The sequence below is a fragment of the Mobula hypostoma genome, chromosome 15 (genome assembly GCF_963921235.1).
Source record: "Mobula hypostoma chromosome 15, sMobHyp1.1, whole genome shotgun sequence".
NCBI classification, from domain to species: Eukaryota; Metazoa; Chordata; class Chondrichthyes; order Myliobatiformes; family Myliobatidae; genus Mobula; species Mobula hypostoma.
The window spans coordinates 73,332,336-73,358,793 of NC_086111.1; the positions used below are offsets into that span (position 1 = coordinate 73,332,336).

Consider the following 26,458-nt stretch of genomic DNA (forward strand, 5'->3'; position numbering starts at 1 on the left):
AATGTGAGCACGTGGTCAAGTGGTTAAGGCATTGGACTAGTGACCTGAAGGTCGTGAGTTTGAGCCCCAGCCGAGTCAGCGTGTTGTGTCCTTGAGCAAGGCACTTAATCACACATTGCTCTGCGACGACACTGGTGCCAAGCTGTATGGGTCCTAATGCCCCTCCCTTGGACAACATCGGTGGCTTGGAGAGGGGAGACTTGCAGCATGGGCAACTGCAGGTCTTTCATGCAGCCTTGCCCAGGCCTGCACCCTGGAGACCTTCCAAGGCACAAATCCATGGTCTCGCAAGACTAACGGATGCCTTTATTTATTTATGTCATGAAATGTATTGTTTTATGTTAGTAGTACAGTGCAGTACTTAAAATTACTACTATAAGTTACACAAAGGAATATGTATCTATAGATAGATATATTAGTGCAAGAACAGAGCAAGATGCTGAGGAAGTTGTCATGGGCAGGTTCACTGTCTGTTCAGCAATCTGATGGCCAAAGGGAAAAAGCTGTTCCAAAGACATTGAGTGTGGGGCTTCCGGGTCCTGTACCTCCTCCCTGATGGTAGCAATGAGGAGGGGCCATGTCCTGGGTGGGGTGGGTCCTTAATGATGGATGCCGCCTTCCTGAGGCACCGCCCTTTGAAGATGTCCTCGATGTCGGGAGAACGAATGCCGGGGTAGAGCCGGCTGAGTTTACAATGCTCTGCAGCTTTTACCGGTCCTGTGCGGTGGCCCCATCATACGAGATGGTGAACCAATCAGTCAGAATGCTCTCTGGTCTGAGAAATTTGCTACAGATTTAGGTGACGTAGCAAATCTCCAAAAACTCCCAATGAAATGTAACTGCTGTTGTGCCTTGTTAATTGCATCAAAATGTTGGGCCCAGGATAGATCTTCACAGCTGTTGATACCCAGGACCTCAGAGGGGAGAGACATCACAGGCTGGCAATTCTGGGAATGGAAAAGGAGTCTGGGAAACATGGATACAGTGGACAGGGAGCTTCACTCTGTGTCTGACCCCGGGAGTGTGTGATGGGACGGCGTGGAGGGAGCTTCACTCTGTGTCTGACCCCGGGAGTGTGTGATGGGACGGCGTGGAGGGAGCTTCACTCTGTGTCTGACCCCGGGAGTGTGTGATGGGACGGTGTGGAGGGAGCTTCACTCTGTGTCTGACCCCAGGAGTGTGTGATGGGACAGTGTGGAGGGAGCTTCACTCTGTGTCTGACCCCTGGAGTGTGCGATGGGACAGTGTGGAGGGAGCTTCACTCTGTGTCTGACCCCAGGAGTGTGTGATGGGACAGTGTGGAGGGAGCTTCACTCTGTGTCTGACCACAGGAGTGTGTGATGGGACGGTGTGGAGGGAGCTTCACTCTGTGTCTGACCCTGGGAGTGTGTGATGGGCTGGTGTGGAATTTCTGAAATGGTGTGTTGTATTTTGATATTAGTGACAAAGAGGGTTGTTTTATGAGCAGCTTGAATTCCCCTCTATCCCCTTCACACAGGATGCTGAACGTTGGCAGCAAGGTGGATACCGGATCAGATACGGAGATTGTGCAGCCCGAGCCCGGAGCATCGGACTCTGGTGACCGGACATGGAGCTCCCCATCGTCAGTCTCAGGTGCTGTGGGTAGTACCCACGTGCTGAATTTTAAACCGGTTTTGCTGTCCAGTTTTACCTTTCTGAGGAACCGCATGGAAGCCTTGGGAGGTGAGATTCAGTCGAGATTCTGCGATCAAATATTCAGTTCAGAGCAGATGCCACATGGACGGAGGCATCACTGAGGTTGTGAGGACCTGTTTGTGTACATAACCCTGTCATCCTGTTCGGGGGGTGTGTGATGGGACAGTAGGACAGAGCTTCACTCTATGTCTGACCCCGAGAGTGTGTGATGGGATGGTGTGGAGGGAGCTTCACTCTGTGTCTGACCCCGGGAGTGTGTGATGGGACAGTAGGACAGAGCTTCACTCTATGTCTGACCCCGAGAGTGTGTGATGGGATGGTGTGGAAGGAGCTTCACTCTGTGTCTGACTCTGGGAGTGTGTGATGGGACGGTGTGGAGGGAGATTCACTCTGTGTCTGACTCTGGGAGTGTGTGATGGGACGGTGTGGGGGAAGCTTCACTCCTTGTCTGACCCCAGGATTGTGTGATCGGACTATTTCCCAACCACTGAGGTTAGTTTAACTGGCCTGTAAAAGAGGGGAAGTTAGAGGCCAGATAGCCTAACCTTAGTGGTTGGGAAAGTGTTGGAATCTATTGTTAAAGATGAGGTGTGGGGATACTTGGAGACTAATGATAAAATAAATCAAAGTCAGCATGGTTTCTGTAAAGGGAATTCTTGCCTGGCAAATCTGTTAGAGTTCTTTGAGGAAGTAACAAGCAGGGTGGACAAAGGAGAGGCAGTGGATGTCATTTATGTGGATTTGCAGAAGGCACTTGAGAAGGTGCCACACATAAAGCTGCTTAACATGATAAAATCCTATGGCGTTATAGGAAAGATCCTGGCTTGGATAGCAGAATGGCTGACAGACAGGAGGCAGTGAGTGGGAATAAAAGGGGGCCTCTCTGGTTGGCTACGGTGACTGGTGGTGTCCCTCAGGGGTCACTATTGGGACCCCTACTTTTCCCATTGTCAATGATGTAGATAATGGAATTGATGGCTTTGTGGATGATACAAAGATAGGTGGAGGGGTAGGTAGTGCTGAGGAAGATAGGTGGAGGGGTAGGTAGTGCTGAGGAAGATAGGTGGAGGGGTAGGTAGTGCTGAGGAAGATAGGTGGAGGGGTGGGTAGTGCTGAGGAAGATAGGTGGAGGGGTAGGTAGTGCTGAGGAAGATAGGTGGAGGGGTAGGTAGTGCTGAGGAAGATAGGTGGAGGGGTAGGTAACGCTGAGGAAGATAGGTGGAGGGGTAGGTAGTGCTGAGGAAGATAGGTGGAGGGGTAAGTAGTGCTGAGGAAGGTAGGTGGAGGGGTAGGTAGTGCTGAGGAAGATAGGTGGAGGGGTAGGTAGTGCTGAGGAAGATAGGTGGAGGGGTAGGTAGTGCTGAGGAAGATAGGTGGAGGGGTAGGTAATGCTGAGGAAGATAGGTGGAGGGGTAGGTAATGCTGAGGAAGATAGGTGGAGGGGTAGGTAGTGCTGAGGAAGATAGGTGGAGGGGTAGGTAATGCTGAGGAAGATAGGTGGAGGGGTAGGTAATGCTGAGGAAGATAGGTGGAGGGGTAGGTAGTGCTGAGGAAGATAGGTGGAGGGGTAGGTAGTGCTGAGGAAGATAGGTGGAGGGGTGGGTAATGCTGAGGAAGATAGGTGGAGGGGTAGGTAGTGCTGAGGAAGATAGGTGGAGGGGTAGGTAGTGCTGAGGAAGATAGGTGGAGGGGTAGGTAATGCTGAGGAAGATAGTTGGAGGGGTAGGTAATGCTGAGGAAGATAGGTGGAGGGGTAGGTAGTGCTGAGGAAGATAGGTGGAGGGGTAGGTAGTGCTGAGGAAGATAGGTGGAGGGGTAGGTAGTGCTGAGGAAGCAATGTGATTGCAGCAGGACTTAGACAAATTGGAAGAATGGGCAAAAATGGTGGCAGATGGAATACAGTGTTGGGAAATGTATGATAATGCATTTTGGTAAAAGGAACAATAGTGCGGACTGTTATCTAAATGGGGAGAAGGTTCAAACATCAGAGAAGCAGAGGGATTTAGGAGACCTTATGCAAAACTCCCAGAAGGTTAACTTGCAGGTTGAGTCTGTGGTAAAGAAGGCAAATGCAATGTTGGCATTTATTTCAAGTGGAATAGAATATAAGAGCAAGGAGATAATGCTGAGACTTTATAAGACACTAATCAGGCCACACTTTGGAGTATTGTCAACAGTTTTGGGCTCCGTATCTCAGAAAGAATGTGTTGTCATCGGAGAGAGTCCACAGGAGGTTCATGAGGATGATTCTGGGAATGAAGGGGTTAATATATGAGGAGCGTTTGGCAGCTTTGGGCCTGTACTCACTGGAATTTAGAAGAACGCTGGGGGCTCTCATTGAAACCTACCGAATGTTGAAAGGACTCGATAGGGTGGATGTGGAGAGGATGTTTCCTATGGTGGAGATATCCAGGACTACAGGGCACAGCTTCAGAACTGAGGGGCAACCTTTCAGAACAGAGGTAAGGAGGAATTCTTTTAGCCAGTCAGTAGTGAATCTGTGGAATGCTCTGGCACGGACTGCGGTGGAGGCCAAGTCCGTCAGTATATTTAAGGTGGAAGTTGATCATTTCCTGATCAGTCAGGGCATCAAAGGATATGCTGAGAGGGCAGGTGTATGGGGCTGAGCGGGATCTAGGATCCGCCATGATAGAATGGTGTAGCAGATTTGATGGGCTGAATGGCCTAATTCTCCTCCTATGTCTTATGGTCTTATGGACTTTTCTCCAGGGCTGAATTGGCAAATATGAGGGGAACGTAATTTTAAGGTGATTGGAAGAAAGTACAGGGGGAATATCAGGGGTAAGTTTTTACACAGAGAGTGGTGAGTGTGTGGAACGCCCTGACAGGGGTAGTGGTAGAGGCAGATACTCTGGGGGCCTTTTAGAGATTCTTAGACTGGCACATGGATGATGGAAAAATGGAGGGCCACTGAACCCAGCAGGTGGATATGATGTCTTCCAACTATGCTCATCAGGGGTTAGATAAAGCTTAGCGTACGTTAAAAAGTCAGCACAACATTGTGGGCCGAAGGGCTTGTACTGTTCTCCGTTCCATGTTCTGTGCATGGACGTTTTCATTGAGATGTCAGAGGAAGTGGGTGAGGGGGCTATGTTATATTAATTTTATTCCTTGGAGCAGAGAATGATGGGGCTGATCTCATAGAGGGGTGTAGATGGGGTAACTGCACACAGACTTTTACCCATGGTTGGGGTATCACAAACTAGAGGGCACAGGTTTAAGGTGAGAGGGGAGAGATTAACGGGAATCTGAGGGGCAAATTTTGTTACCTCGTGTGTGATACCTGTGTGGAATGAGCTGCCGGAATGAGGGAGGTACAACAGCACCATTTCAAAGATACTCGGACAGGTACACGGGTTGGAAAGTTAGAGGGAAATGGGGCAAATGGGGGCAAATGGGTCTGTCCCGGACACAGATCTTGGTTGTGTTGGGCTGAAGAGCGTGTTTCTGTGCTGTGTGACGATGGGACTCGTTTCTGCTTTCCAGTCACCTACAACAGCAGATCCCATCGATTGGTTGTCCTGGACAGCATGGGATGTGTGAGCTGGCCGCTGAACCCAGCAGGTGGAGGTGAGTTCATCCAACCGTGCACATCGAGGACCCCCCTCGTGTCACTGAGACACTCCCATCTGCCCTGCAGGTAAAACTGCCCATAGCAATAACCACCTGTAAATCACGGCATGAGCCCAGAATTCAGCCCGTAGTGCTGAGGGAGAGTAGTACTGTGTCATAGAAACATAGAAAATAGGTGCAGGAGTAGGCCATTTGGCCCTTCGAGCCTGCACCGCCATTCAGTATGATCATGGCTGATCATCCAACTCAGAACCCTGCACCAGCCTTCCCTCCATACCCTATGATCCCCGTAGCCACAAGGGCCATATCTAACTCCCTCTTAAATATAGCCAATGAACTGGCCTCAACTGTTTCCTGTGGCAGAGAATTCCACAGATTCACCACTCTCTGTGTGAAGAAGTTTTTCCTAATCTCGGTCCTAAAAGGCTTCCCCTTTATCCTCAAACTGTGACCCCTCGTTCTGGACTTCCCCAACATCGGGAACAATCTTCCTGCATCTAGCCTGTCCAATCCCTTTAGAATTTTATACATTTCAATATGATCCCCCCTCAATCTTCTAAATTCCAATGAGTATAAGCCTAGCCGATCCAGTCTTTCATCATATGAAAGTCCAGAACTGTCCTGGGACAGTACAGGCCCTTTGTGCTGAACATTTAACCTACTCTAAGATCAACCTAACCCTTCCCTTTCACATAGCCCTCTATAATTCTTTCATTTATGTACCTGTCTAAGAGTCTCCTAAATGTCCCTAATGTATCTGCTGGTACCACCACTCCCAGTACGGCGTTCCACCCAGCACCACTCTCCGTGAGAAACCCTGCCTCTGACGTCCCCACTGTACTTTCCTCCAGTCGCGCTGGTAAAATTATGCCCCCTCCTATTAGCCATTTCCACCCTGGGGAAAATCCTTTGGCTGTCCTCTTGATCTTTGCCTGTCTGTTACTTTGGATTTCCAGCATCTGCAGATATTCTCGTTTGTCTCTGATCATCTTGTACACCTCTAGCAAGTCAGCTCTCATCCTCTGTCACTCCAAAGGGAAAAGCTCGAGCTCACTCATTAAGGCATCCGTTAGTCTTGCGAGACCATGGATCTGCACCTGGAAACTCTTTATACTCTCCAGGGTGCAGGCCTGGGCAAGGTTGTATGGAAGACCAGCAGTTGCCCATGCTGCAAGTCTCCCCTCTCCACAACACCAATGTTGTCCAAGGGAAGGGCATTAGGACCCATACAGCTTGGCACCAGTGTCGTCGCAGAGCAATGTGTGATTAAGTGCCTTGCTCAAGGACACAACACGTTCCCTCGGCTGGGGCTCAAACTCACGACCTTCAGGTAGCTAGTCCAATGCCTTAACCACTTGGCCACGTGCCCACTCAACTTGTCCTCATAAGACATGCTCTCTGATCTGGGCAGCATCCTGGTAAATCTCCTTTGCACCCTGTGTTCCATATGTGTGGAGCAAGAGCGACAGTGGATTCAACATTTTTACTCAGTCACATTGGACACGGTACAACAGGATTAGAATCAGAATCAGGTTCAATTTCACTGGCATATGTCGTGAAATTGTTATTTTACAGCAACGGTGCAGTGCAGTACATAATAATAAACTATAGATTACAACAAGGAATATATACACAGTGCCTATAAAAATATTCCTCCCCCCCCACCCGAAAGCTTTCATGTTTTATTGTTTTACAACATTGAATCACAATGGATTTAATTTCGCTTTTTTTTTACACTGAAAAACTGAAAAAGACTCTTTCGTGTCAGAGTGAAAGCAGATCTCTACAAAGTGATCAAAATTAATTACTAATATAAAACACAAAATAATTGATTGCGTAAGTATTCACCCCCTTTAATATGACACACCAAATCATCATCACTGGTGCAGTCAACTGGTTTTAGAAGTCACATGGTTAGTTAAACGGAGATCAGCTGTGTGCACTCAAGGTGTTTGAATTGATTGTGGTAGAAATACACCGGTATCTGGAAGGTCCAGCTACTGCTGCCACCTGTTCCTTTCTGGCTTTTGCCAGAACCAGAAGTAGACCTATTCCTCCTTTTTCAGCTTCAAGGAAGCAGTGCAATTTCAACAGCGTCGATCGTAAATGAATATTTAAATAATAAATGGGGATCTTATCTGAAGATTTTTACTGATGGCTCAGTGGACCCAGAGAGCAGTAGGGCAGGATTTGGGATGTATGTGTCTCAACCTGGAGTTAAGATTGGTCACCGGGTTTCAGATGGTGTTTCTGTCTTTGCAACAGAATTATTAGCAATCCTCTGGGCCTTATGGTGGGTAGAAGACTCTCGACCACGTAGGGTTATTATCTGTTTGGATTCTGCTGCTGCCTTAGAGTCTATAAAAGGGAATAAATCAAAAGCTCGCCCTGACATAGTTATTGAGATTCTCTTAGTGTTGTTTAGAGTCGGGAAGATGGGTTGTGCAGTTAGATTTTCATGGATACCTGGGCATGCTGGGGTGGAGGGAAATGAAATTGCGGATGGCATTGCAAAGTCTTCCTTACAGAGCAGGCAAGCAGACATTACAGTTCCCTTAGGCAGAGCAGAATTGAGAAGTAGGATTAAAAAAGGTATCGCGAAGAAGTGGCAGGAGGATTGGAAAAATGAATTAAGGGGCAGGCATTTCTTTTCCAGTCGCCCACTAGTTGGAAAGGTCTCAGACTGTTACTTTTTAAATTGTAGAGATATGGTGAAATTAGCAAGACTTAGGTTGGGGCATTGTGGGCTAAACTATTATTTAAAGATGATAGGAAAACATCCTACTGGATTATGTGACTGTGGTAGCCCAGAGACAGTCCAGCATGTTTTGCTGAGCTGTAATCGATATAAAATTGAAAGACGCATGTTGTTCAAGAGGCTGTCTGACTTAAACATATTTTGTTTTTCTATTAAATCCTTGTTTGGCCACCAAGAGAACCACCACCTGTAAATGGTTTATATTTAAGAATTTGAGTTTCTTGAAATTCTATAATTAATTATACATCCTGCGGAGGGCAGTAATACGCCGAGGTGTGTCTAAACAGCCAGAAATAGACAAAGAAGAAGGTCCAACTGCTGGTGAGTCAGTATCCTGGCAAAAACTACCCAATGAAGGCAAAAGAACACTCCAAGCAACTCTGTGAAAAGGTTATTGAAAAGCACAAGTCAGGAGATGGATACAAGAAAATTTCCGAGTCATTGAATATCCCTTGGAGTACAGTTATGTCAGTCATCAAGAAGAGGAAAGAATATGACACAGCTGTAAATCTGCCTGGAGCAGACTGCCCTCAAAAACTGAGTGACTGTGCAAGAAGGGGACTAGTGAGGGAGGCCACCAAGAGACCTATAACAACTCTGGAGGAGTTACAAGCTTCAGTGGCTGAGATGGGAGAGACTGTGCAGACAACAACTGTTGCCCAGGTGCTTCACCAGTCACAGCTTTATGGGAGAGTGGCAAAGAGAAAGACACTGTTGAAAAAAACTCACGTGAAATCTCGGCTAGAGTTTGCTAGGAGGCACATTGGAGACTGTGAAGTCAGCTGGGAGAAAGTTCTATGGTCTGATGAAACGAAAATTGAGCTTTTTGACCATCAGACTAAACACAATGTTTGGTGTAAGCCAAACACCGCACATCATCAAAAACACGCCATCCCTACCCTGAAGCATGGTGGTGGCTGCATCATGCTGTGGGGATGCTTCACTGCAGCAGGCCCTGGAAGGCTTGTGAAGGTAGAGGGTGAAATGAATGCAGCAAAATACAGGGAAATCCTGGAGGAAAACCTGATGCAGTCTGCAAGAGAACTGTGACTTGGGAGAAGATTTGTTTTCCAGCAAGACAATGACCCCAAGCATAAAGCCAAAGCAATACAGGAATGGTTTAAAAACAACAAAGTTAATGTCCTGGAGTGGCCAAGTCAGAGCCCAGACCTCAATCCAATTGAGAATTTGTGGCTGGACTTGAAAAGGGCTGTTCACTCACGATCCCCATGCAATCTGACAGAGCTTGAGCAGTTTTGTAAAGAAGAATGAGGAAAAATTTCAGATGTGAAAGGTGATAGAGACCTATCCCACACAGACTCAAGGCTGTAATTGTTGCCAAAGGTGTATCTACTAAATATTGACTTGAAGGGAGTGAATACTTATGCAATCAATTATGTTGTGTTTTATATTTGTAATTACTTTTAGATAACTTTATAGAGATCTGTTTTCACTTTGATATGAAAGAGATTGACTGTGATTCAATGACATAAAACAATAAAACCTGAAAACTTCCAAGGAGGTGAATACTTTTCATAGGCATTGTATGTAAAATATTAAATTAAATAGTGCAAAAAAGAAACAAAAATATTGAGGTTGTGTTCATGAGTTCATTGTCCATTCAGAAATCTGATGCCGGAGGGGAGGAAGCTGTTCCTGAAATGTTGAGTATGTGTCTTCAGGCTCCTGTATCTCCTCCATGATGGTAGCAACGAGAAGAGGGCGTGTCCCGAGTGATGGGGGTCTGTAGCGATGGATGCTGTCTTTTTGTGGCATAGCCGTTTGAAGATGTCCTTGACGCTGTGGAGGCTGGTGCCCCTGACTGAGTTTACAACTTCCTGCCTGCTATCATCCATTTGTTTATTCGCTGTGTGCTGTGTTGTATGATGTAGGCGATCAAAGTCTTTCCATGATCATGATTACTCTTGACCATCGCCTCCTTCTGGCCAGTGTCTTTACAACACGGGTGACCCCAGCCATTATCAATACCATAACCAGGACTTGAGATGTGCACCAGCTGCTCATACGACCATCCACCACCTGTTCCCATGGCTTCACTTGACCCTGATCGGGGGAGTGCCTACACCTTGCTCAAAGGTTACTAGCAGAGGGAAGGAGCACCTTATACCTCCTTTGATAGAGATGTATCTCTACCCCACCACCCAATTCTACCATAATGCATACTATAGTACCATAATACCTGGTTTCAACCACTTCCTCTGGCAGATCGTTCTATATACTCACCAAACGTTTGTCCCCAGGTCCCTTTTAAATATTTTCCCACTCAGCCTTATCATGTGCTCCCTAGTTTTGGACTCCCCTCCCCGGTGGTAAAGACTGTTAACACGCATTGTGTCTTTGCCCCTCATAACTCTATGAGGTCACCTCCTCATTCTTCTACATCTCGAGGAATGAAGACCTACCCTGTCTCCTCACGTCCTGGCAACATGTTCATATGAAGGGGGTATATAATTGCAACTGTTTCAGTTAGGATGTGTACGATAGGGTGGGTGGGGGCAGAGTATGAGAGTGTGAATTTAATGACCGTCAAAGTTCAAAGTTCAACCTTTTGCTCTCTTGTATCTCCAGGCAAACGGGAACTGGAGTTTCCAAAGCAAACGTACGGCGTTTTAAAACAAATAATTCACTCCAGCAAGTTTAATGTCTACTTTGCCCTAGGCAAGGATTGCTCACTGAAGGTAGGAGGGACTTCCAGACCTGGGGGCTTGGCCAGACCATCGACGCTGGGGCGGTTACATCAGAATCGGAATTAGAATCAGGTTTAATATAACAGAAAAATATCATGAAGTTTGTCGTTTTGCGGCAGCAGTACCGTGCGATACATAAAATGCTATAAATTACAATAAGATATATATATCTAAAATAAGCAGTGCCAAAAGAGAGCAAAAGTAGTGAGGTAGTGTTCATGGGTTCAATGTCCATTCAGAAATCTGATGGTGGAGGGGAGGACGCTGTTCCTGAATCGTTGAGTGTGTGTCTTCAGGCTCCTGTACCTCCTCCCTGATGGTGACAGTGAGAAGAGGGAGATGGGGGTCCTTAATGATATATGGATCCATAAAGGCCTGGCACCTTCCCAGATGGGGTGTTTCTGGAGGTGGGAGAGTCTCGGCACACAGACTCCGAACAGAAGGAAATCCATCTAGGACAGAGCAAAGGAGGAAGTTCTTTAGCCAGATGCTGATGAATTGATTGCCACAGGTGTCTGTGGAGGCCAACATGCCGGGTAAATGGGGTACCACGGTCGTGTAGCGGTTAGAGATGAGCGCAACGCTATTACAGCTCGGGGCCTCGGAGCTCAGAGTTCAATCCTGGCGCCTTCTGTAAAGAGTCTGTATGTTCTCTCCAAGACTGCGAGGGTTTCCCTCGGGGGCTGCAGTTTCCCCCCCACAATCCAAAGATGGTCCAGTTAGCTGGGTAATTGGTCATTGTAGATTGTCCTGTGATTGGGCTCGGGTTGAACAGGGGGCTTGCCGGGTGGTGCAGCTCGCTGTATGGGTAGGGCCCATTCTGCACTGTCCCTCTAAATAAAAGTAAATATTTAAAGTGGAGGTTGAAAGTTCTTGATTACTCATTGTGTCAAAGCTTAAGGGGTGAAGGCAGCAGAATGGGGTTGAGAGGGTTAATAAATCAGTTGAGATGGAATAGCAGAGCCAACTCGATGGGCTGAATGGCCTAGTTCTGCTTCTGTGTCTTCTCGGCTCAGGGATGGCAGTGACTGGCAAATGGGGTGGTGCAAGTTGAGGATTAGGGTGAAGCTGTGGAGACGGGCACTTCGCCGGGGGTATGGTGTTTGGATTCTGTCACCAGCACACCGAGGGACTGTCCGCTCCTCGCTGCTCCACGACTGGGTGGGATCTCTCTGGGCAGAAGCACGATTGATGACTTCCGACCAAACCCTCCCCATAGGTTTACAACAAGGATTTCTGTGAGACGTTTGCTGTTCCCGGCTCGGACCTCAACGCCGCCAAATCCATCATGTTTAACCCTAAGGCCGACGAGCTGATCACTGGAGGGGTCGGGGGAGTCAAGGTAAATACCTCAGCTGCCTGTGTAGCTGGCAGTCCAGGCTAGCGACTGGAGGGTGGAGGGTGGGGGGCAGGTTCTGACTCTGAGAGTACGCGGACAAGGACTGGAAGCCTGGAGGTGGCCTGTACTGGGTTTGTGTGTGAGAGATTGTGGATGGGTGGGAAAGGGACTTGCTTTGTTCTGTTGTTTTTGCTGTGTGTGTTGTGATGAATCTTGTATACGTTATGAACCTGCCAGGGTGAGGCCGGACAAAATCTGGAGGAACAACGCCCTCGTATTCATTCTGGGGAGTCTATAGTCCAATGGCGTTAACACTGAATTCTCTGATTCAGATTAATTTATTTATCATCCGTACATTAAAGCACGTAATGAAATCTGTCATTTGCGAACACTAATCTTCAACAGCTAACACATCCCAGCGACATGCTGGAGGTAGCCCACAAGTGTTGGCTCGCATTCTGACGCCAACGTAGCAAGCCCAGAGCTTTCAGCAGAACAACGAGGCACCAGCCGTGGGGCGGCACGGTAGTGTAGTGATTAACCAACACTTTACTGGTGACCCGGGTTCGATTCCCATCGCACGGTAGTGTAGTGGTTGGCACAACGTTTTACAGTACCAGTGACCTGGGTTCAACTCCCGCTGCTGTCTGTAAGGAGTTTGTACGTTTCCCCATGATCTCCGGGTGTTCCGATTTCCTCCCACACTCCAAAGGCGTACCAGTTGGTAGGTCATTGTAAATTGATGGGATTAAATTTGGGGATTGCTGGGTGGCTCGGCTCAAAGGGCTGGAATGGATCTCGTCCACACACACACAGACACATATATACATACATACACACACACACACACACACACACACACACACACGCCTCCAATGTCAGGACAGTTCACCTCTGGGCCCCCAGTCCTTGGCCCCGGATTCTCAAAGTCACAGACATCGGGCCTCGAGCCTCTAGTCCCTGACCGGACTGGGAAACCTGCAGAAAGAAGACTCAGTAGTTTAGGATACTGCTCAGGAAGATGCAATTCAGCCTAGGCCAGATGTTCCACTCCTCACCAGCCTCCTACAGTGTGGAAGTGCTGTGTGCCGCTGTCCGGCAGGCAGACGGCTTTAACGCCCTGACTAACCAAGAACCTATCAACCTCCACTTTAAATATGCCCAGTGACTTGGCCTCCACAGAGATCTATGGCAATAAATTCCACAGCTTCACCACCATCTAGCTAAAGAAATTCCTCCTCATTTCTGAAAACTGGCACCAGATAATTTAGTGTGGCAGCAATGTGTTAGCATTCACACAACTTCTACCCTCTCTGCCCTCTTTCTCTCTCCTCCTGATCTGAAGAGCAAGGTTGTAACGCCGAGACTTTATAATGTATTGGTCAGACTGCACTTGAAGTATTGTGAGCAGTTTTGAGCCCCTTTTCTAAGAAAAGATGCACTGGCATTGGAGAGAGTCCAGAGGAGATTCATGAGAATTATCACAGGAATGAAAGGGTTAACACATGAGGAGTGTTTGATGGCTCTGGGCCTGTACTCGCTGGAGTTTAGAGGAATGAGGGGCGAACTCATTGAAACATACTGAAAGGCCTAGGCAGAGTGGATGTGGAGAGGATGTAACCTCTAGTGGGGGAGTCTAGGACCAGAGAGCACAGTCTCAGAATACAAGGACGTGCCTTTAGAACAGACGAGAAGGAATTTCTTCAGCCAGTTGGTGGTGAATCTGTGGAATTCATTGTCATAAATGGCAGTGGAGGCCAAGACATTGGGTACATTTAAAGTGGAGGTTGATAGATTCTTGATTAGTCAGGGCATCAAAGGTTACAGGGAGAAGGCAGGAGAATGGGATTGAGAGAGATAATAAATCAGCCATGATGGAATGGTGGAGCAGACTTGATGGGCTGAATGGCCTAATTCAGAACGTATGTCTTATGGTCCCACCCTGGCCCCCATCACCCTGTGTATGTCCCCTTTCCCATAAGACCGATAGACGATGGAACCAGAATTAGGTAATTCACCCATCAAGTCAGCTCTGCCAATCCATCATGGTTCCACCCTCTCCATCTGCCATCACCCACATGCGCCTCCCACTGGGTCCCCCCTCTGTTCCCGTCTGCCCTCTCCACCTCCCTCATTTGGTTCCAGTCTCCCCTTTCCTCTCCTACCAAATTCCACCATCTGCAGCTCTTTGTCACCTCTAGCCATCACCTCCCAGCCTCTGTCACTATCTCCACACTCCCCTCCTCCATCTATTTATCACCCCCTCCCATGTCTGGATCCACCCATCTCCTGTCCAGTTTCTCTCCTCCTTATGCTGCCTCTCTCCTCTCTATCTTTCAGTCCAGATGTAAAGTCAACCAAAATGTTGACTACCCAGTGGTAATTAGCTTACCAAAGTTCAAATTAAATTTATTATTAAAGTATATATATGCCACCATTTACTACACTGGGATTTATTTTCTTGTGGGCATACTCAATAAATCCATAATACAATAATAACTATAAAATACTCAATGAAAGACTGCACCAACGTGGGCATCAATGTCACGTGTAGCGAGGCACAGTGAAACTCTTGTTTGCCACCCAGACAGAGAGCTCCGTGCATCAGTGCACTGAGGTACTATAGGGGCAAGCAACAACAGAATGCAGAATAAAGTTTTACAGTTACAGAGAATGTGCAGAATTTGAATCAAGTTTATTATCAGTGAGTGGATGTTCCTGGTCTTCTCCTGCTGGAGCCCACCCATCAAGTTTCAAAGTGTTGTGCATTCGGAGATGCTCTTCTGCACACCACTGTTGTAACGTGTGGTGATTTGAGTTACTGTCACCTTCCTGTCAGCTTGAACCAGTCTGACCATTCTCCTCTGACCTCTCTCATTAACAAGGTATCTTCACTCACAGAACCTCCGCTCACTGCATGCTTTTTCTTTTTCACTCCAGAGACTGTTGTGTGTGAAAGTCCCAGGAGATCATCAGCTTCTGAGATACTCAAGCCACCCCATCTGGCACCAACAGCCATTCCACGGTCAAAGTCACTTCAATCACATTTCTTCCCCATTCTGATGTTTGGTCTGAACAGCAACTGAACCTCTTGACCATGTCTACATGCTTTTATACATTGAGTTGCTGCCACGTGATTGGCTGATTAGATATTTGCATTAATGAGCAGGTGTACAGGTGTACAGAGGCCACTGAGTGTGCGTTGTGAAATTTGTTGTTTTGCGGCAGCAGTACATAAGACATAAAAAAGTACCATAGGTTACGATACGAAATGTACACCAAATAAATATATGGTGCAAAAAGAAAACAAAATAGTGGGGTAGTGCTCGTGGGTTCATGGACCGTCCAGGAATCTGATGGTGAGGAGAAGAAGCTGTTGCTGAAATGTTTGAGTGTGCGTCTTCAGGCTCCTGTACCGTCTCCCCCAGAGTAATGAGAAGAGAGCATGTCCTGGGTGGCAGGGGTCCTTAATGATTGTGGGGGTTTCCTCTGGGTGCCCTGGTTTCCTCCCACGTTCCAAACCTGTGCGGGTTAGGATCCTTAATGACGGATTCTGGTTTCCAGAGGCACCGCCTTTTGAAAATGTCCTCGATGGTGGAGAGGGTTGTGTCCGTGATGGAGCAATCAACGTTAGCAAGATGTGGACAAGCCATGGCCCAGCACATACAGTAAGTCCAACGATGAAGAGAACAAGGCAGCGGCCCACTTCCTTGGGGGTTTGTGAAGGTTCGGTATGACATCTAAAACTCCTTCAAGTGTCTATGGATGTGTGTGGAGGGTATACTGACTGGCTGTGAAGCCCTCCCGGCCATTGAGCACATCCACATGAAATGCTGTCGCAGGAAAGCAGCATCCAACATCAGGAACCCCCCACTACCCAGGACGTGCTCTCTTCTCACCGCTGCCAGGAGCCTCAGGACTCACACCACCAGGTTCAGGAAAAGTTATTACCCCTCAACCATCAGACTCTTGAACCAAAGGGATTAACTTCCCTCAACTTCACTCACCCCATCATTGAAATGTTCCTACAACCAATGGAATTACTTTCAAGGAATCTTCATCTGGTGTTCTTGATGTTATTTATTGACTATTATTGCTTCTTCTTTTGAATTTGCACACTTTGCAGTCTTCTCCACGCTGGTTGAATGCTGTAGTTGGGCGGTCTTTCATTAATGCCGTTACAGTTATTACTCTAATGATTTGAGTATGCCCACAAGAAAACAAATCTCAGGCTTGTCTGTGGCGACATATATATACTTTGATAAAAAAAATTTACTTTGAAATTTGGTGACACTTGTGGGCTGCCCCCAGCACATCCTTGGACTGTGTTAGCTGTTGACACAAGCAGCGTATTTCACTGTATGTTTCGATGCACGTGTGACTAATAAAGCTAATCAAATCTGTATCCGGTCCATGATAAGGAAAGGTTTTAGAGGGACGTGGGCCAGCTGCTGTAGACAAACATCATGGCTGACATGGACAAAGCGGGCCGCAGGCTTGGTTCCGTGCTGTTCTAAGATTCGACGTGGACCTCCGGGCCTCCCCGGATCCGTGAAGGAACATGCTGGTACAGTGATCCTCCTTGTAGCAAGGGAAAGGCGGAGGGAACTGTGGGCTGAAGGGGTGTGGAGGGGGGATCAGTCACTTATGCATTGGGGATGCCCCCATTAAACAACCATTTTTATCTCCTTTTCAGTTCTGGAAGTACAGAGTCAACCCCAAGAGCACAAATAAGATTTTACCCATGTCCAACTATGAGCTTTTCTTGAGGTATGGTGATGATATATTTGGTGTTTCAATATGAAATAATGTTTACTAGAAAATGAGATGACTTTACCCTGTTAGGTTTGTGATGCATTTGGATAAAAAATAATTCGTCCAGATTTAAATTTCATGAATATAGCCAAAGGAAACAGTGTTCCTCCAGGGTCAAAGTGCAAGCACATTATTAACAGCACAAATAGCACATGTAGTTACAATTTAAAAAAACATATTGTACAGTCACAAAGAAAAATAAATATAGCCCAAGTCGAGTTATCCTGGTGCAACTTGTTCTTCCACCGAGTGGGCACCGGAGGGCAGCACTGAGTGAGCACTGGGAGAGTAGCACCGAGCGGGCACCAGAGGGCAGCGCCGAGTGGGCACCAGGAGAGTAGGGCCAAGGGGAGGGATCAGCCCCCACCCAGAATGGATTCCAGCAGACCCACAGAGGCGACTGCAACAAGTGACCCTGTCTTGGCCAAAACCAAGGCAATGTCGCTTGCCATTGACCTTGTCAATGAACCAGTGAACTGAACCTTAAGTATCCTACATTACCAATGTCTAACAGGGTCTCGGACCACGATATAAAAATGTCCAAGACAATCAGTCATACCTTTTTATTGGACCGGGCACTGTCCTATGGTACGTGACAAGTCCAGACGACGCATAGCGATGGCACGTAAAAAGTCCGGCTCCATCGCTATCGAGCAACTTGCTGATGGGGTAGAACTAGAGTTCTTGATGTTCTTACTATCCAGCAGTGACTTCCAATTATAAAAGGAGAAGTGCAGGACGAACAAAAGTGCCTTTGATTGGACCTGGAGAGGCCGCTGCATCCAAGGAGGGCGAGGGCCACTTTCAGATGGTGCTGGTGAATCTCAGCGACTCCTGCCTGGTGGCAAATGAAACAAGGAAAGCGACCAAGTAGTTTGATAATCATTGTTTTTCTGGCAAATGATCATTGCAAGCAATAGTCTGTAACTTCCCTTTGAACTGGGGAGGCAATTCGATGTGGCCGAACTGGGGCGAGGCGAGGTGGGTCAATGGGACCTGAGTTGTAGGGAAAGGTTGAACAGGATGTACTTTGTTCCCTGGAGCGTAGTGTGTGTGTGTTGTATATGAAACATGTACCCGTGTGCCCTTTCCGTGTCTGCAGGGCTGACTACCCCCACATGGGCGGCACCTGGGTGAGGAAGGTGGAGTTGGACGTTGGCGGCCAGATGGTCCTCTGCTGTTCCGTCCAGGCTCTGTTCTGCTACAACACCAAGGGGCAGCTCCTCGTGGTGATCCCTCACCCGCACAAGTCCTCTCTCACTGCCTGCATTTCCTCACCCTACGATGAGTCGCTGCTGACTGCGTCTGAAGATCACGATGGTAAGGTCTGATAGGAAACACGTTCCCATGGGATAGAGCACAGAACAGTTCAGCATATCACAACCTTCTCATCTACTCTAAGATCAATCCAACCCTTCCCTCCATTTTTTGATCATCCATCTGCCTATTTATGAGTTTCTTAAATGTCCCTGATGTATCTGCCTCTCTCACCACCCCCTGGCAGCGCGTTCCACATGCCCACCACTCTGCATTAAACATCTACCTCTGATATCCCCCCGTACTTCCTCCAAACACCTTAAAATTATGACCCCTCATTAACCCTTTCCTCCTTGGGTAAAAGTCTCTAGCTGTCCATTCAATCTGTGCTTCTTATCATTGAGTACACCTCTATCAAGTTACCTCTTATCCTCCTTCACTCCTAGTTCACTCAACCTATCCTCATAAGACATGCTTTCTAATCCAGGCACCATCCTGGTAAATCTCCTCTGTAAAGTTTCCTCATCTGTCCTTTAATGAGGTGACCAGAACTGAAGACATATTCCAACTGTGAATATTGTACTCAATTCTGGTTGGCTCGTTGTAGGGAAACGTGTGTGGTGAAACCCCAAGAGGGGAGGGTAGTGCAGGGAGGGGATCTGGGGATGTGGAGGGGCACGTTGTGACACAGTGGTGCAGTTTGATCTCACGTGGAGGGATTATTTTGGCAAAGCTCCTTGGCAATGTCACTATACCCCAGAACGGGTTTGACAGAATCCCCCCCCCACCCCCACACCAAGTTCTGCCAGGGCTGAAGGGGTTAAGTGTTCCGTTCCTGCTGCCTCATTATAAGAGGGATGTGGGAGGGTGCAGAGGGTGCTGCCTGGATTAGAGAGCATTGTCTCAGGACTTGGGTGAGGAATTGGAAAGGTAAATTAGTGAGCTTGCAGGTGATGCGAATGTTGGTGGTGTTGTGGATAGTCTAGAATGGTGGTGTGGTTACAACCAGACATTGACAGGATGCAGGGCTGGGCTGAGAAGTGGCAGATGGAGTTCAACCCGGAAAAGTGGGAAGTGATTCACTTTGGAAGGTCGAACTTGAAGGCAGGGTACAGGGTTAATGGCAGGATTCTTAACTGTATGGAGGAACAGGGGAATCTTGTCCATAGACGCCTCAAAGCTGCCTCACAAGTTGATGGTGTGGTTAAGGTGTAAGGTGTAAGGTGTTGGCCTTCATTAGTTGTGGGTTTAAGTTCAAGATTATGTTTCAGCTCTATAAAACCCTGGTTAGACCGCACTTGGAATATCACGTTCAGTTCTGGTCACCTCATTATGGGGAGGATGTGCAAGCTTTAGAGAGGGTGCAGAGGAGATTCATCAGGATGCTGTCTGGGTGAGAGAGCATGTCTTATGAGGGTAGATTGAGCGAGCTGGGGCTTTCCTCCTTGGAGCGAAGGAGGATGATTTGATGGAGGCATAGATGAGCAGATAGCCAGAGACTTTTTCCCAGAGTGGAAATGACTAGTAAAAGAGGGTATAGTTTTAAGGTGATAGGTGGAAAGTATAGGTGAGGGATAGTTTTTTCTCAGAGTGGTGCGTGTGTGGAACATACTGCTGGGGTGGTGATAGAGGCAGATTCATTCGGGACTCTTCGATGATGATAGAAAAATGTAGGCCTTGTGGGAGGAAAGGGTTGGGTTGATCTTCGAGTAGGTTAGGTAGAGAAGGTAACACTGTAGGCCAATGAGCCTGTATCATGTTCTATAATGAAAGGTCTTTCGCCTGAAATATCATCTCTACATCTTTCTCCACAGAGGCCACACAACATGTTAATTATTTTTAATTTCATCTGTAAGATGCTTTAAGGATCTGTAAAGATAGACAGATTCAATTTCTTGTGGTGTGGGCTCAGAGTATTGGGAAAGGAAGTAGATGAATTGGGTGTGGTTTTCAAATTAATATTTTGGTAAAGCCGTTTGAGGTTTTGTTCATTATTGAGCAGAGAGACCTTGGAGTACACGTACACCGTTCCCTGAAAGTGGCACCATGGGGAGACAAGGGGCTGAACAAGGTCTTTAGCTGGTCTCCATCGGCCGGGGCACCCAGTGTAAAGTTATGTTGCAGCTGTAAAAGACATTGGTGAGGTCGCACTTGGAGTATTGTACACAGTTTCGGTCACCCTCCCAAATGAAAGATGCCATTAAGCTGGGAAGTGTGCAGAGGACATCTATCAGGATGTTGCCAGGATTGAGTTATGGAGAGAGGTTGAACAGGTCTAAGGTTTTATTCACTGGAGTGAAGGAGAGTGAGGCAAGATTTTATACAGATGTATTACATCGTAGGGTGGTAGCTCTGTCTTTGTCCCAGGGACGGGGAATCAGGAACTAGAGGGCACATGTTTAAGGTGAGAGTGGAGAGGTTTCAGTCGGGCGCCAGATGCTCGGAGAGATTTGGTGGGGGCCGTGGTTGAGTGGTCGGCGACTTGGGCCGGCTCCCCCACCAGACTTCGTCTGGTGAGGAGGGTGTGAGGACACCCAGCAGGACTAAAAAAAAACAAGACCCGACAAAGGGCAGATGAGCTACTTGTGAGCCAACGGCCATCTTCCGTGGAAGAGATTAAAGCCTCACCATGTATCTATGAATCGTACGCTATGCGCTTAGTTAGAAGAGACATGATGAGCTTGGGCGCTGCACCATGTGCCTGGACCTGCCCAAGGCCTCCGCCTAAGGAAGGGCCGAGCTCGAGGAAGTGGCCGCGGCTGGAGGCCGACACGGCCTCAGGCTCGAGTTCAGCGGGGGCGGCGGCAGACAGTGCCGAGGTGGCCAGCGAGAACAAACTGGAGGAGAGGCTGTACTCGATGCTGTCGCAAGATCGAAGAAGATGGAGGTGCATAGCCGCCAACCCTGGATTCGGGACTGCACCCACTGACTGACTGACTGGAGAGATTTAATAGGAACCTGAGGGGCATCCTTTCCAGCCAGAGGGTGCTCGGAGGGAAGTGGTTTATGGAGATACAGCACAGGATAGACCGTCCGGCCCTTTGGGCCTCGCCACCCAGCAATCCCCCCGTTTCAATCTAGCCTAATCATGGGACAATTTACAATGACCAATTAGCCTACCAACCAGTACGTCTTTGGGAGGAAACCAGGGGACCTGGAGGAAACCCACGTGGTCACAGGAAGAATGTACAAACTCCCTGGCGGGAATTGAACCCGGGTTGCTGGTACTGTAAAGCGTTGTGCTAATCACTACACTACCACGCTGCCCAAAAGGTTCTTGGACAAGTACACGGAGGCGAAGGGTTTAGAGGGATGTGGGCCAAAATTAGACAACTGGGACTAGCTTTGGTGGACACCTTGCTCAGCATGGATCAGATGGGCCGAAGAGCCTTTCTGCCGGCTGTAAGACTCGGTGACTGTACGTGCCAAGACACAGATTTTGTTTGTGCACCACCCAGGCACATCAAAGTGGAACAGACTGCGAATAGAGTGCTACAGTTGCGGAGAAGGTGCAGTGCACGCAAGGACATAGCAAAGCTGATTGTGAGGTCAGGAGTCCATCTTACAGTACGAGGGAACCGTTCGGGAGTCTGATAACAGAGGGATGGAAGGTGTCCCTGAGCCTGGTGGTACGAGCTTACAGGCTTTTGTATCTTCTGCCTGAGGGGGGCAGGAGCGGAGAGAAAAGAGTATGTCTGGGCTGGGTAGGGTCTTTGATTATGTTGGCTGCTTTACTGAGGTAGTGAGAAGTGTGGACAGAGTCCATCAGATTTGGAATCAGGGTTATGTCACTAACGTGCTGTATGACGTGAAGAACCTGCCTTCTCTCCATACCCCCTGATCTCTTTAGCCACAAGGGCCATATCCAACTCCCTCTTAAATATAGCCAATGAACTGGCCTCAACTGTTTCCTGTGGCAGAGAATTTCACAGATTCACCACTCTGTGTGTGAAGAAGTTTTTCCTAATCTCGGTCCTAAAAGGCTTCCCCTTTATCCTCAAACTGTGACCCCTCGTTCTGGACTTCCCCAACATCGGGAACAATCTTCCTGCATCTAGCCTGTCCAATCCCTTTAGGATCTTATACGTTTCAATCAGATCCCCCCTCAATCTTCTAAATTCCAACGAGTACAAGCCTAGTTCGTCTAGTCTTTCTTCATATGAAAGTCCTGCCATCCCAGGAATCAATCTGGTGAACCTTCTTTGTACTCTCTATGGCAAGGATGTCTTTCCTCAGATTAGGGGACCAAAACTGCACACAATGAAACTGTTCCTGAAATGTTAAGTGTGAGTCTTCAGGCTCCTGTAACTCCTCCTTGATGGTAGTAATGAGAAGGGGGCATGTCCTGGGTGATGGGGTCCTCAATGATGGATGCTATCTGTTTGAGACATCGTAGTTAGAAGGGAGGCTGGATTCTGTGCTGAGCTGTGTCCACAACTTCCTGCCGTTTCTCCGCGATTACCATGTGGAAGATAGTAAATTAATGCAAGGCGTCACTAATCTTCACTGTGTTTCCGTTCTTTAGTTAACCAGTGGACGAGGAAAGGCGCCTTCGTTCACAGGTTCACCGGCCACACTCGTGCTGTCACAAACCTTGTGCTTCACCCTGAGACCAGCTCCATCTTCATTTCTGGCTCGAAGGATGGCACCATCAGACTCTGGTCGCTGGACACACTGACCCAGCTCCTCAGGTAATGAGGGAGAGTGCGGGAGGGGTGGGGTACCATACCCCAGCCGTCACCGCCAACCACAGCCTTTCCCTGAACCATAGCAGCAGACGGGTTCTTTGCAATACAGCAATACGCCAGAATCTGAATCAGCTTTATTATCAGTGAGATACGTCATGAAATGAGTTGCTTTGTGGCAGCAGCACATGAAAATTACTATAAATTATAATACAAGTACATAAAAAATAATTAAATAGTGGCAAAAAGTGAGCAAAAAATGAGGTAGCGTTGATGGGTTCTTGGACTGTTCAGAAATCTGATGTCAGAGGGGAAGAAGCTGTTCCTGAAACATTGAGTGAGTATCTTCACTCTCCTGTTCCTCCTCCCTGATGGTAGTAATGAGAAAGGACCGTGTCCTGGGAGGTGGGGTCCATAACGATGAAGGACCGTGTCCTGGGTAGTGGGGTCCATAACGATGGGTCCCACCTTCTCGAAACACCACTTTTGAAGATGTCCTCAGCGGAGGGGTGGGTTGTACCTCCTGTGGAGGTTGTTTGAGGTTACAACTCTCTGCATCTTTTTCCAATGCTGTGCATTGGAGCCTCCGTAGCAGGTGGTGATGCAGCCAGTCAGAGTGGTCTCCCCTGTCCGTATGTGGGTATTTGCTGTGCCAGGGTGTTGGTGGTGAGAGTGTCAGTGTTGACCATGAGTGTGTCAGGGTGTTGGCTATGAGGGTGTTGGGTTGTTGACTGTGAGTGTGTTGGGATGTTGTTCTTGTGTATCTCAGTGTGTCGGGGTATTGGAGTGTTGGAGTGTTGTTGAGTGTGTCGGCGTGTTGAGTATGTCGGGGTGTTGTTGAGTGTGTCGGGGTGTTGAGTGTGTTGGAGTGTTGTTGTTGAGTGTGTCGGGGTGTTGAGTGTGTTGGAGTGTTGTTGTTGAGTATGTCGGGGTGTTGTTGAGTGTGCCGGGGTGTTGAGTATGTTGGAGTGTTGTTGTTGAGTGTGTTGGAGTGTTGTTGTTGAGTGTGTTGGAGTGTTGTTGTTGAGTGTGTTGGAGTGTTGTTGAGTGTGTCAGGGTGTTGAGTGTGTTGGAGTGTTGTTGTTGAGTGTGTTGGAGTGTTGTTGTTGAGTGTGCCGGGGTGTTGAGTGTGTTGGAGTGTTGTTGAGTGTGTCGGGGTGTTGAGTGTGTTGGAGTGTTGTTGTTGAGTGTGTTGGAGTGTTGTTGTTGAGTGTGTCAGGGTGTTGAGTGTGTTGGAGTGTTGTTGAGTGTGCCGGGGTGTTGAGTGTGTTGGAGTGTTGTTGAGTGTGTCGGGGTGTTGAGTGTGTCGGGGTGATGAGTGTGTTGGAGTGTTGTTGAGTGTGTTGGAGTGTTGTTGAGTGTGTCGGGGTGTTGAGTGTGTTGGAGTGTTGTTGTTGAGTGTGTCGGGGTGTTGAGTGTGTTGGAGTGTTGTTGAGTGTGTCGGGGTGTTGAGTGTGTTGGAGTGTTGTTGAGTGTGTTGGAGTGTTGTTGTTGAGTGTGTCGGCGTGTTGAGTGTGTCGGGGTGTTGTTTGTGAGTATGTCGGGGTGTTGTTGAGTGTGCCGGGGTGTTGAGTGTGTTGGAGTGTTGTTGTTGAGTGTGTCGGGGTGTTGAGTGTGTTGGAGTGTTGTTGTTGAGTATGTCGGGGTGTTGTTGAGTGTGCCGGGGTGTTGAGTATGTTGGAGTGTTGTTGTTGAGTGTGTTGGAGTGTTGTTGTTGAGTGTGTTGGAGTGTTGTTGTTGAGTGTGTTGGAGTGTTGTTGAGTGTGTCAGGGTGTTGAGTGTGTTGGAGTGTTGTTGTTGAGTGTGTTGGAGTGTTGTTGTTGAGTGTGCCGGGGTGTTGAGTGTGTTGGAGTGTTGTTGAGTGTGTCGGGGTGTTGAGTGTGTTGGAGTGTTGTTGTTGAGTGTGTTGGAGTGTTGTTGTTGAGTGTGTCAGGGTGTTGAGTGTGTTGGAGTGTTGTTGAGTGTGCCGGGGTGTTGAGTGTGTTGGAGTGTTGTTGAGTGTGTCGGGGTGTTGAGTGTGTCGGGGTGATGAGTGTGTTGGAGTGTTGTTGAGTGTGTTGGAGTGTTGTTGAGTGTGTCGGGGTGTTGAGTGTGTTGGAGTGTTGTTGTTGAGTGTGTCGGGGTGTTGAGTGTGTTGGAGTGTTGTTGAGTGTGTTGGAGTGTTGTTGTTGAGTGTGTCAGGGTGTTGAGTATGTCAGGGTGTTGAGTGTGTCGGGGTGATGAGTGTGTTGGAGTGTTGTTGAGTGTGTTGGAGTGTTGTTGTTGAGTGTGTTGGAGTGTTGTTGTTGAGTGTGTCGGCGTGTTGAGTGTGTTGGAGTGTTGTTGTTGAGTGTGTCGGCGTGTTGAGTGTGTCGGGGTGTTGTTTGTGAGTATGTCGGGGTGTTGTTGAGTGTGCCGGGGTGTTGAGTGTGTTGGAGTGTTGTTGTTGAGTGTGTCGGGGTGTTGAGTATGTTGGAGTGTTGTTGTTGAGTGTGTTGGAGTGTTGTTGAGTGTGTCGGGGTGTTGAGTGTGTTGGAGTGTTGTTGAGTGTGTCGGGGTGTTGAGTGTGTTGGAGTGTTGTTGAGTGTGTCGGGGTGTTGAGTGTGTTGGAGTGTTGTTGAGTGTGTCGGGGTGTTGAGTGTGTTGGAGTGTTGTTGTTGAGTGTGTTGGAGTGTTGTTGAGTGTGTCGGGGTGTTGAGTGTGTCGGGGTGATGAGTGTGTTGGAGTGTTGTTGAGTGTGTTGGAGTGTTGTTGTTGAGTGTGTCGGGGTGTTGAGTGTGTTGGAGTGTTGTTGTTGAGTGTGTCGGCGTGTTGAGTGTGTCGGGGTGTTGTTTGTGAGTATGTCGGGGTGTTGTTGAGTGTGCCGGGGTGTTGAGTGTGTTGGAGTGTTGTTGTTGAGTGTGTCGGGGTGTTGAGTATGTTGGAGTGTTGTTGTTGAGTGTGTTGGAGTGTTGTTGAGTGTGTCGGGGTGTTGAGTGTGTTGGAGTGTTGTTGAGTGTGTCGGGGTGTTGAGTGTGTTGGAGTGTTGTTGAGTGTGTCGGGGTGTTGAGTGTGTTGGAGTGTTGTTGAGTGTGTTGGAGTGTTGTTGAGTGTGTCGGGGTGTTGAGTGTGTTGGAGTGTTGTTGAGTGTGTCGGGGTGTTGAGTGTGTTGGAGTGTTGTTGTTGAGTGTGTCGGGGTGTTGAGTGTGTTGGAGTGTTGTTGAGTGTGTCGGGGTGTTGAGTGTGTCGGAGTGTTGTTGTTGAGTGTGTCGGGGTGTTGAGTGTGTTGGAGTGTTGTTGTTGAGTGTGTCGGGGTGTTGTTGAGTGTGTCGGGGTGTTGAGTGTGTCGGAGTGTTGTTGTTGAGTGTGTTGGAGTGTTGTTGAGTGTGTTGGAGTGTTGTTGTTGAGTGTGTCGGAGTGTTGTTGAGTGTGTCGGGGTGTTGAGTGTGTTGGAGTGTTGTTTGTGAGTATGTCGGGGTGTTGTTGAGTGTGTCGGAGTGTTGTTGTTGAGTGTGTCGGGGTGTTGTTGTTGAGTGTGTCGGGGTGTTGTTGTTGAGTGTGTCGGGGTGTTGTTTGTGAGTATGTCGGGGTGTTGTTGAGTGTGTCGGAGTGTTGTTGTTGAGTGTGTTGGAGTGTTGTTGAGTGTGTCGGGGTGTTGAGTGTGTTG

General features: G+C 48.1%; 1 protein-coding gene across 1 annotated transcript in view; it reads left to right on the top strand.

Annotated features, from left to right (window-relative positions):
- The window catches only part of LOC134357138 (uncharacterized), a 106,147-nt gene that overhangs the window by 8,403 nt on the left and 71,286 nt on the right, over window positions 1–26,458 (top strand). The window contains exons 2-8 of the mRNA XM_063068435.1: window positions 1,499–1,704; window positions 5,185–5,268; window positions 10,619–10,728; window positions 11,957–12,079; window positions 16,773–16,846; window positions 17,994–18,211; window positions 22,674–22,839. Of these exons, the coding sequence (XP_062924505.1) occupies window positions 1,500–1,704; window positions 5,185–5,268; window positions 10,619–10,728; window positions 11,957–12,079; window positions 16,773–16,846; window positions 17,994–18,211; window positions 22,674–22,839 (980 nt within the window). The 5' untranslated portion in view covers window position 1,499. The remainder of the gene's footprint in view (window positions 1–1,498; window positions 1,705–5,184; window positions 5,269–10,618; window positions 10,729–11,956; window positions 12,080–16,772; window positions 16,847–17,993; window positions 18,212–22,673; window positions 22,840–26,458) is intronic.